This window comes from Balaenoptera physalus (genome assembly GCF_965194825.1).
Source record: "Balaenoptera physalus genome assembly, chromosome: 19".
NCBI lineage: Eukaryota > Metazoa > Chordata > Mammalia > Artiodactyla > Balaenopteridae > Balaenoptera > Balaenoptera physalus.
This window is the reverse complement of record NC_138900.1, coordinates 31492033-31503488: the sequence shown is the minus strand read 5'-3', so window position 1 is coordinate 31503488 and position 11456 is coordinate 31492033. Positions and strand designations below refer to the sequence as shown.

Sequence of the window (11456 nt, the reverse complement as noted above, 5' to 3'; positions counted from 1 at the left end):
AGAAAATTAAGGTCTGTTTTCATTTGAACAACATTCTATTTTAAAGAATCCGTGAAGTTTTCCCACCTCAAGCAATAAAAAGCAGCCCAGGGTCCTTGGAGTTGACACCTAAGAAGAAATGGAAACGGAAAAGCTGTGACTTAGGAATGTAAGAATGAACATAAGAGTGAAGATATACAATGAGTGATGTCCACTTGATATTTAGATTTAAACTACAAAGCAAGTTGAACACAGTCACCATTTTGGACATACATTTTATTGTTCAGAAATTTCCACCAGAGCTTATCATGAAGTACCTTTACCTTTGGAAAACAGCTCTTCCTGCAAATCCACAAACATGAGGACAACCAGTCCGGCCTCAAGGTGCAAAGGGATGGACCAACAAGGTATAGCCCAGCATCCCCACATGCAGATCTAGATGAACAGCAGAAAACTTCACAGGTGTGGATTTAAAGTGCGACCCCAAATGACAAACGACTTACCCTGGTGGTGCCCAAACAAGACATCAGAATCTGCAGAAAATCAAATCTATCATGATCAGCGTTCCTACCTGAATGAAGTTAACCTCCTAAACCAACTGACCTTATCAAGTTTTTACTCATTTATTTTAAAACCAAACCAAGTGTATATGACATCTTTTTAAAAAAATCATGTAAACATTGCAAAGTTTTTAGGGGTTATTTATAATCTGAAGAGATTCATAAAAAAACTACTGGACTTGTTAAAACTACAAAGACTAACCCTACCCCACCCCCCATGAAAAAAGCAATTGTTACAAAAATATAAAAAATATACTAGCTTCTACTATTTAACCTTTCCACCAGAAATCTCACAACTCTGGGACACATCCTGGATTTTATACCATCAACAAGCACAAGTGCAATTTTCTCAAATTTTTAAGGAAGAAAAAGAAGTCCCAAAACATTCCCTTCTTTGTTATTTGAGATTGTGGCTACTTTCTTCATAGGGACTGTAATGCTACGGGGTAAGGACAGTTTGAAGTTTCCTATTGCATCCCCTGCATGGACCCGGCATGGGACTTATAGCACAGGAGGCTGCTTTCAAAGCTCACTCCTTTAGCCTTTTCAGATTTCTCTCCAGTCCCTTCAATTCCACTTTGGGACTTGCTGGATCCCCAGACTCCTGAGCTGGCCTTGGCTTCCCTAACCGCCCACCAGGGAAGGCCCACAGTAGGAGAAGAGGGCGTAAGTCTGCTGCCACCCGTAGTGCCCACTTTCTGGGAGCACGGGTTGGGCCCTGCACCCAGGTTTGCTCATACCAGGGAAACTGCGCACTTGGTGGATGACCCCCCCCAACTCCCACCCCCCCGAGAGATGACTGATGCTACAGGACAGTCTGCAGAGTCTGGGAGGGGAGCCAGAAGCAGATGTGGAGGCAAAACACTTTGCATATAAGGTAAAATACTTCTATAAACTTTGAATCGGATCACATGTACACAGCAGCCATGCTACCAGGCACTTTGACCAATTAAGAGCTAGGAAATGGACCAAATTCCGCTTGAGACAACTCAACAAACGCTATGGGAAGGGGGTGTGGTTTAACTGTCTTCATGTCCTTAAGGACACCCCTCCCTCACTAGGACATTTTCAGTGTTTCCTTGCCCTCCTATCACCTAAAGGCTCACTCAAGCCCTTGGGTGAGACTGGTTGTTGGGTAACAGTGGGATGGAGCCACACGCCACCAGGCAGAGTCCCTCTACGTGACTGGGATATTGCTGGGCTGAACCCTGTGCCCCTGGAGTCCAGGGAGACCCCTGGGTGGGCGTCCCAGCCTAAGCGTGCCCAAGAGAACCCTTCACCCAAAGCCCTTGTGTGTGCAGAGTCCTTACTACCTGCTGTGTGCTCCCACGTGGAGGCCTGGTTCAAATGGGAGCCTGGCTCACACCCACTCCTCCCCTGCAGGACCCTCTGACCTTGGCCATAGCCCCCGGTGCCCGCCACCACCTAGCCTGGCATGCGGTCCAGCCCCATGCGCTGCTGCCCCTACCATTCTTGTCTGAGAGCAGGCTGCCTCAGCAGGCTGCCTCAGCAGGGCAGAGCCTCCAGTGGACTCTAGGCTCTCCTGTTTGAAGGACTAGATTTTCACACCGCTAAGGGTTTTATTTCACAGATCATGGTGGTGAGTTTGGGATTTCCAGTCCTCATCATGGTTAAGTTATACATTTCCCGACACCTTGTTTCTCCAGATCTGAAACAGCTCACCCAACACACCCTGATTGTTTCAACCCCGAAAGATTTTTCCAAAAGCAACAACAAGAGATTCTGAGAACACCACCACATACGCTGAGCAAGTCCCCTCTACTTTGGTTGCATCAAAAAACAGGGCTTCTGAGACAACCCCAATTCACATTTGCTCAGAAGAGAGGTGTTCCCAACATCAAGGCACAAAGAAGGAAGTCTCCTGGGGCAAAATGACGATGAAAGCGACCAGTGGCCTTCGTAGGGCCTGAGGCGGAGTCGCTGGTGGGGGGGCAAATCCAGTCTGGGCTGGGTGGGCATCAGGAGGAAGGCTGAGGGCCAGGTCTCCCTCTGGGGCCTGAGGAGTCCTCACGCGTACTTCTCCAGGAACTTTATGTGAAAGTCCTTCACCTTCTGTAGAACCGTCTTTAGCTTCTCCACCGGAGGAAGAATGGTCATTCTGTCAGGAAAGAGAACAGCGTCAGTCGGACATGAGTTGCTCTGGAAGAGGGGAGAGAAGTGAACCTGGCAGGTCACTCGTCCACCTGCGGCTGCAGAGACCAGGAGGTGCGGGCAAGTTGCGTGGGGAGGGACAGGCCTGTCTTGTCCACTGCGATGGCTCCAGGCCCTGGACAGCACCTGGCACTTGTTGAACCACTTTCTCCCACCATTCACACATTTTTTTACCCAACTCATACATGTGAACAAAAGCAATAAGCTGGTGGCAGCACCTCAGCTCACTAACATATCCACCCATAATCACAAAAGGTCTGCCCAACACTGAGAGGTGCATAGGGCTTTCTCGAGCGTGTGACTCTTGGTATTTCCTATGGCTACAGAGCGAGACTCCACTCCTGCTAGACAGGCCTTTTCCATCTCCACCATCAGTCTCATAGTGAGAACCTCCAGTTATAACTTTCCTCCATAGGAATTCCCACGTTGCCATGGTAACTAACTCCTCCCTCCAATACTGTCAGCCTGCTTCCCAGCCTTAAGGGCAGCCCTCGAGAAGTAACCACTTCTTGAATGAGCCGTGAAGTGCCAAGGTGAACCCAACAAGGGTGGAAAGGCCATCCACACCACCCACACATGTTTGTCCACTGGCGGGGGGCCCTACCCACGACCTTCACTGACTCAAGACTTAGCCCCAGGTGCTAAGCCCATGACATTTCTTTTTTTAGCACCTGCCGCAGGAAACATCTGAGAGTGCCGTGCATGGAGAGGGTGCTGTTTGGAACAGAGCTGGCCTCAGCGGAGGACCTGGCTGAGCTGCTCCGGCTTGCCCAGCAGAGTCACATGCCTGTGAAAGGCGGCACAGCAATTCCACCCTGTCTCGGAGGCAACATCTCAGCAGGCTTTTGGTGCAGTGGACAAGCTATTGAGCTCCTGGATGCTGTAAGATACCATCACGGAGTTGAAAAGGGACAGGGGAAGGAAAAGAAAACACAGCACGGGAACACTGCAGATGGCGTGTGATAGATGGAGACAGAGCAGTCAAGGAGATGACCTTGGCGTTGCCCACAGTCTTCCTTAGTCCCTGGCGCAGGGTCTCAGCTATCTCTGCAGCAGGACAGAATGGGAGTGGGATGGGGGGACAGGGGCTCCACATATCCCAGTCTCTGTAGGTGCCTTGATGTTAAGAAGCCCAAGTTTCCCAAGACAAACCCGGGACCAGCCCGCCGGTGCAGAGGAAGTGGTACCTGAAGTGGTAGGTGCCTTCCCGCTGCCCAAAGCCGCTGCCAGGCACGACACAGATGCCCATCTCCTCCAGGAGCTTCATGCAGTAGAACATGTCGGGGGCCATCTTATGGGCCTGTGGGAGTGGGACAGAACTTAGGATTCATTCCTGGTTTCGCACTGTACAAACATTACAATCTCAAAGCCAAGTACACTTGAGGTGGCAGGTTCTTTCCCATGGCAGGGCCCTTCTGCCCTCCCTTCCTGTGAGAACCAAGGCAGGATGCTGGGTGCTGTAGGCAGCTGGGACCGGGAACAAGGAACCCAAAGGCCACTTTGGGACAGCCATGGGCTGCGGGGCTTCTGCTCTCCAGTGCGGAGTGCCAGCCTGTTGCCTGTGTACCCCACCCCTACGGAGCAGCTCCACAAGGACTGGCTGTGTCCTCCTATACGCCAAGCCGGGGCCCTGACATCTCTGCCCAGGGGGCCTTAAGGAACAAGCCTCTCAGGGGCCCTACTGTTGGTGCTTCTCACACTTCGGTTTGCACAACCAGGCCACCTGTTAAATAGGTTCTCAGGCTCCAACACCAGAAATTCTGATTCAATCGGCCGAGGGGTGGGGCCAGATTTTGAATGTTTAACAAGGTATTGAGGAGGTAAGGGGGTGTGAGGACACTTTCAGAAATACGGCTCTGGCCCTTGATCCTCAAACCAGGGTCTGTGGCACCACCTGAGAACTTACTAGAAATGCAGAATCTTGGGCCCCTCCAAAGCCTTCTTGAACCAGTATCGGCATTTTTACAGGACCCCAGGTGATCCAGGTACACACTCAAGTTTGAGAAGCGCTGCTCTAGGGTACTGTGGCCAGGTGGAAGCGACAGCTCTTGATGCTTCCCCAGCATCTGTTCAGTTTTAAATGCATCACATCACACGTGGGCACCTGCCTTCAGCGCACCGCTCACCTGGGGGCGGCCTCACACCTGCCGCCTCAGCACAGCATGCTGCAGGGCTGGCTCTCTGAGAGCCCGTCATCTTTACACATTAAGTACCATCTGACCAACGGATACACAAAGTTCAGAGCCTCTAGGGCCAACACTTTAGCTCCCCATGGCAAGAAGCAGTCCCATGTGAACCCAGTGAGAGAGCCAGCCCTGACCTGGCACCCCTGACCTGAGCTGCCTCCATGGCTTTGGCAGGGATGAAGATTCGAGGAAAGGCGTACATGGCCCCCTGCAAGGGGTTGCAGTGAATTCCTGGGACTTGGTTAAACAGGTCTTCTGTCAGCTTAGCTTTTTTGGCCAGGTTACCCAAGACGGACTCTTTCTCCTGATGAGACAGAGAAAGCACAGAAGTTAGCATCTCTGGACATCATGGCTCCAGACCCCGGAAACTAGCCCTTCAAACTAGGGCGTCGGGGCAGACTGGTGCAGGTGAGCTTGTGTGTGCATAAGCACGGCAAATGGGGGAGGTGGGCGAAACACACATCCCTCTGCAGGAACTTCTTCCACAGACGCTCAGCCCATGAGGCTGCCACATGCCCTGGGGCAGGAGCACACGGGCCACAGGTAGGTCCTAGGTAGCCTGTGTCATGGGTTCTACTCTTGTACCAGGATGTCATTCCTGAAAATGAGAAAAACCAGTCCCTGCGCATTGGTCTGAATGAACTTGGGCCTGGATGGAACACCCTAGAACATGCTTCTAGGAGACAGCCCCACCACTTCATTTTGGGGAGCCACCCTTCCCCCAATCCATATGGTGCGTTTGGAGCACGTGATCCAGGCAAAGCACATCAGTGACAGGCTCAGAGGTGGACATGTGTCCAAAGCTGGAGCAAGCAGCCCAGCGCTTCTGCAAGTACTACTGGAATGTGTGGGTGAAGAGCTGTGGCCTGTGGATGAACGGATCAGCAAAACGTAGCATGTACACACAGCAGAATGCCACTCAGCCTTAAACAGGAGACACAGTCTGACACACACAACAGGGATACACCCTGAAGACATCATGCTAATTGAAATAAAGTCACAAGACAAATGCTGTATATGAGGTACCTAGAGTAGTCATATTCACAGAGAGTAGAACAGAGGTTACCAGGGGCTGGGGGGAGGGGGAAATGAGGAGTTATTGTTTAATGCGTACAGAGCTTCAGTTTGGGATGATGAAAAGTTTCTGGAGATGGATGGTGGTAATGGTTGCACAACAATTTGAGTTGTACTTTATGCATTAAACTGTTCAGTTAAAAATGATCAAAATGGTAAATTGCATGTTCTGTGTATCTTACCACAATTTTTAAAAAAGGTTGTGAATCTAGAACAGCTGGGAACTGACTTCTTGGTTATATGACCAATAAATTCCATTTCTGTTTAAACTACTTAGAGTTGGGTTTTTGTCACTTGCAGTTAAAAAGGTCTGACTGCATCACTTCAAGCTGCAAGGACAGCCTGCAGCTGTGTCTTAAGCCACAGGCAGGCCCGTGGCCTGGAATCAATGCCATGCTCATGCATTTCCCCCTTTTAGTTTAGTAACAGAGTCATTCCCCTCCCACTCCCACCCAGGGTGTTCTCAGGACACAAGGCCATTCCCTCTGGGCGCCTGCCCATCCGTGGTGTTCACAGGCGAGAAAGAGGAAGGGGTGCACCCTCCCCACACACACACATGCAACAGTCCTCCCACTTCAAATACAGCCCAGCTGCATCCTGAGACTTAACCTCATTGGGGTGGGTCAGGCACCACGTGGAACAACAAGCATCCCCGGGAGGCCATCTAGACAGAGGCTGGCCGTTGAGACAATACATGGTGAACACTGGCCGCGGCAGTGATGCAGACAGGCCATGGGACAAGCCGACTCACCCTGCTGAACTGCTCGAAGGATTCCTCTCCTGGCACCGGGGGGTTCACAACGATGTCCATGGCAGCCTGCCCAGACACTGGCGGGCACAGACGCACCGAGAGCAGCTTTACCAGCTGGCCCTTGATCTCAGGGTGCAGGTTGATCACCTCCATGTAGCCTCCTCTGTAGCCACACCTAAAAGGTTGAAGATGGGGAGAGGACCCACCAGTCACAGAGAGACCTCTACTAAGTGCATCCAGCCGGCCAGAATCTTCTGTAAACATCCCCATGCACAACACTGAGTGTTGCCAGTGGAAAGGGAATGGGAGTGATATGTGTAAATTCCACATCACTTCCTTAAAAGCGTGCTCTCTCCTTCCTCTCTCCTTTTCCCCACCTCCTGAGAAATGCACACGCCAGAACAGCAGCCTCCGCGCTAGCCACACGTTGAGAAGACAGAGCCAGCCCACCAGCCCATCTTTGAATGACCTCATGGGGCAGAGCCAGTCCTGGACTCTCCGTGCCTTTGGACTGTTATCACAGAGACACACTTCCATCTTGTTTGAGCCACTGTATTTTGGGGCCTTTTGGTTAGAGCAGCTTAGCCTGACTCTTAACTTACATACTGGCCCTGCTCCAAAGGGGCATGTGATTCAGACCAGGCACCCCCTGCACAGGTTCGAGGGGTGGGCATGTGAGCAGTAGCCTGAGGACTTTGCTAGAACTTTCTGAAGCCTGAAAACAAAGCCAACCCAAAGGAAAGCAAAGCAGGGAATTCCCTGGCGGTCCAGTGGTTAGGACTTGGCACTTTCACTGCTGAGGGCCAGGGTTCAATTCCTGGTCGGGGAACTAAGATCCCACAAGCCACGCGGTGCGGGCAAAAATAAATAAATAAATAAAAAGGAAAGCAGAGCTGAGAAAGAAAACAAGACAAAGCCAGAAAGCAGAAACAGAGATCTGGTGACACTTTTAAGCCCCCTGATTCAACTTTACTCCTTGACTTTTTAAATTTTATTTATTATTTATTTATTTTTTTATTTGGCTGCGTTGGGTGTTTGTTGCTGCGTGCGGGCTTTCTCTAGCTGCAGCGAGCAGGGGCTACTCTTTGTTGCGGTGCGCGGGCTTCTCATTGCGGTGGCTTCCCTTGTTGCGGAGCATGGGCTCTAGGTGTGCGGGCTTCAGTATTGTGGCTCGAGGGCTGTAGAGCGCAGGCTCAGTAGTTGTGGTGCACGGGCTTAGTTGCTCCGCGGCATGTGGGATCTTCCCCGACCAGGGAATCGAACCCGTGTCCCCTGCACTGGCATGTGGATTCTTTTTTTTTTTTTTTTTAATTTATTAATTTATTTTTATCTATTTTTGGCTGCGTTGGGTCATCGTTTCTGTGCAAGAGCTTTCTCCAGTTGCGGCAAGTGGGGGCCACTCTTCATCGCGGTGCGTGGGCCTCTCACTGTCGTGGCCTCTCCCATTGAGGAGCACAGGCCCCAGACGCACAGGCTCAGTAGTTGTGGCTCACGGGCCTAGTTGCTCCGCAGCATGTGGGATCTTCCCAGACCAGGGCTCGAACCCGTGTCCCCTGCATTGGCAGGCAGATTCTCAACCACTGTGCCACCAGGGAAGTCCCTGTAAGGCAGATTCTTTACCACTGGACCACCAGGGAAGTCCCCTGATATGGATTTTTTAAAAAGCCTCTTTGATGTAGGCCAGTTCAAGTTGAGTTTCTGTTACTTATTTCCAAAAGGATCTTGACTGATATACAGTCAAATCTCATGAAAATAAGCTGAGATCATACAAAAAAACAAAACAAAACAAAAACCTTTCAGAACGAAATCAGCTCCATCAGTCACACTTTCTGGACTTTGATTGATAACATTCAGACTAATAAGCACAGAAACGCAGGCACCAGCTCCTGCCTTCCTCTGTATGTGTACCACACCCACACAACCTCAGAGCCCCTGATATGAGACACTCAATAAAACGCTTTTGGGATCAGGCTGCAGAATTAACTGGCAGAGACAGATCCCCATGTGATCCCTCAACTCGCTTTTCCAATGCAGGAAGATAAATTCTGGCACCTCGGAAACGTTTCCTGTAACAAAGTTGAAAGAAGAAACTTTCTGCTTTATCCTCTGCTGATGAGCAGAATATCAAATTGGGCAAATCGGTCTGATCCTAGGTAATCAGGATCTGAGGGCAACAGGATACCACCTCAGGTTACCGACATCCAGGGTATTACCGTTAAAACAGTCATCAGTAACACAGATGGAGAGATGGGCAGGTATGTGACAAACACACTTGAGTTTGAAAAATGAGTTAATGGAGAACATATTTGTTTAGGAAAAGAGCTACACGACACATGAAGTCTAGCAAGGAGGCAGCATCACTACTGGGGTAGACCAGAAAGACCAGCGTAAATCAACCCCTGCCCACATCAAATATAGCCAAGAACAGTTGGGTGACCATCCCAAGGGGACAGCTCCCTTGACCTGGCTAAAATATTTCTTGAAGCTTCACAGTTACACTGGCCTCCAGACCCCCTCCTGACACCTGGCATAAAGCAGAACTCCCACAACGCTGGGGAATGAATGTCCTCAGCTGTAAATGCACTGGCCTTTCCATCTCAGTCTCGTTTGTAGGTTCCTCCGTCCTCCCCTAACTGCTGAGCAGGGAGGGCCTGGGCCCAGTCCCTGGACCTCTTCTCTATCTATACTCACCCCTGGTGAGACATCCGGGCTCAGAGATCTGTCTAACAACTCATACATCGACATCTCACAAACTTTAATCTCCAGCTGGATATCAGCCCTGAGCTGCAGACTCACACATCCATCTCCATCTGGACATCCAATAGGCATCTGCAAATTCTACACATCCAAAACCAACTTCTAATTTTACCCCAAAACCTGCTTCACACACAGCAATCCTCATCTATTGATGGCAACTCTATCCTTCCTGCTGTTTGAACAAAAAAACTTGGGAACCATCCTTGACTTCTCTCTCTCACACCCACCTTTTCCATCAAGCAACACCTGTCAACTCCACCTTCAATCATATCCAAATTCCAACATCTTCTCCCCACCTCTACCCTGGCCCACGATATCTCCCCTGGACCATAACAGCCTTCTGACTCGAGTGCCCACTTCTGTCCCTACCCCCATCACACAGCAACCAGAGAATCTGGTAAAACATAAGTCAGGAGAAGTCACACCTCTGTGTAAACCCTCCAAGGGTTCCCATCTCACTCTGAGTAAAAGTAAAAAATAACCTAAGTAGCCCGGGTGATCTGGCCTCCTATGACTTTTTTTGGTCTCAACTTCTGCCACTTTCTCTCTCACTCCTTTCTAGTCCCCTTGCCGCTCCTCAAACAGCTGCTCCTTCCACCTCAGGGCCTTTGCACGTGCTGTTACCTCTGTCTGGAATGCACTTTCCTCAGACATCTGTGTAGCTCCCCACACCACCTCCCATGGGTCTTAACTCAAAAGCCAACTCCTCAGTGACCAGACCCCACCTCTCGGCATTCCCATCTCTTCTCTAATTATTTTTGTCCACTTGACGTGTGATATTCGTTTGTCTATTGCCTCTCTCTCCTCACTAAAGCAAAACTCTGTGAGGGCAGGGATGGCTGTGGTTTGCTCACTGCTGTAACCTCAGTGCCGAGATCAGTACTGGACTCATAGCAGGTGCTCAATAAATATTAGCTGAATGAATGAATACAGGATTGAAGCTGACTCTGGCCCCAGAGGTCACGCAGTGCTAAGGCAGGGTGCATACAGAGCTCCTGCACACAGAGCTTGGCCTATTGGCCTGACAGCATTTGTCCACTCAACCTGCCTTCCCTGGCCCTCAGAGTTCAGTCAATGTCAGAGCAACAGCGACATGGCTGGCAGAAAACACTAGCGCTGGAAGCTGCTGTGAGGTCCTGTTTTCATTTTCATCACAGCCTTATTATACACGAGCCCTTGCACAAGGTCTGTCCTCACACCACCGTGCTCCCTTTGGGGAGGTGTGGCCTGTCTCCTCCTGCTTCTTAGATCAGCAGAGACGGTGGATAAGGGCAGCCGTCTCTATCCAGCAGACAGGTGGGGCAGGGCGGAGAAGCACAGGGACCAAGCAGGCCCAGGGGCAGCGAGAGGGAGGTGGGGGCCCACATACTCGCCCATGTAGCCCTTGGAGGTGGAGTGGAAGGAGGCGAGCTCCACGTTGCCGGAGTACTCGGGCCCCATCTCGTAAAGCACCTTCTTAAAGGAGTGAAATCTGCAGTCTGGAGAGTACACGTTGTCCTGGTACACCTGCAGGAGGGGACGGGATGGAGACAGTCATCGCAAGTCCCCCAGAAGCCTGACCCACCCAGGTGGCAGCTGAGGGAGGGCACAGGTGCTCCGGGCCAAACTGCAGCCAGGCAGCCTGCCGTGAGGCCCAGCCTCGGACACCACTGCCAAGCCAGACGTGCCTGAGGGAACCTTCCAGAACAAGCAAGGAGGGAAGGCCTCGCGCTGGATGCCCACTGGATTCGCCCACATGAACCTCACCCAGTCTCCAGACCTCCTTTCTGCCTCATGTGCCAGTGACGACATCAAGTACCCCACCTGCCCAAGCAGGTTTCCTCCCGGAGTGTGATGTTCACTTCCGTCAACAAGATGAGTGGTGAAAGCAGTTCATGCACCTGTCCTGACCTCCGCACCTGAAGTGCTAACTGTGTACCCTCCGCACTTCACGGCACTCACCCAGCTCTCTGTCCACCACTGCTGTCGGCGCCCACA

General features: G+C 51.1%; 1 protein-coding gene across 2 annotated transcripts in view; it reads right to left on the bottom strand.

Moving 5' to 3' along the window:
• Positions 1 to 237: 237 nt before the first annotated feature.
• The window catches only part of GPT2 (glutamic--pyruvic transaminase 2), a 33656-nt gene continuing 22437 nt past the window's right edge, over positions 238 to 11456 (bottom strand). For both annotated transcript variants that reach the window (XM_082437719.1, XM_082437720.1), the window contains 5 exons: positions 10849 to 10985; positions 6723 to 6897; positions 5046 to 5201; positions 3899 to 4011; positions 238 to 2658 (listed from right to left, as the gene is read on the bottom strand). In XM_082437719.1, coding sequence (XP_082293845.1) covers positions 2568 to 2658; positions 3899 to 4011; positions 5046 to 5201; positions 6723 to 6897; positions 10849 to 10985 — 672 coding nt within the window. In that variant the 3' untranslated portion in view covers positions 238 to 2567. The remainder of the gene's footprint in view (positions 2659 to 3898; positions 4012 to 5045; positions 5202 to 6722; positions 6898 to 10848; positions 10986 to 11456) is intronic.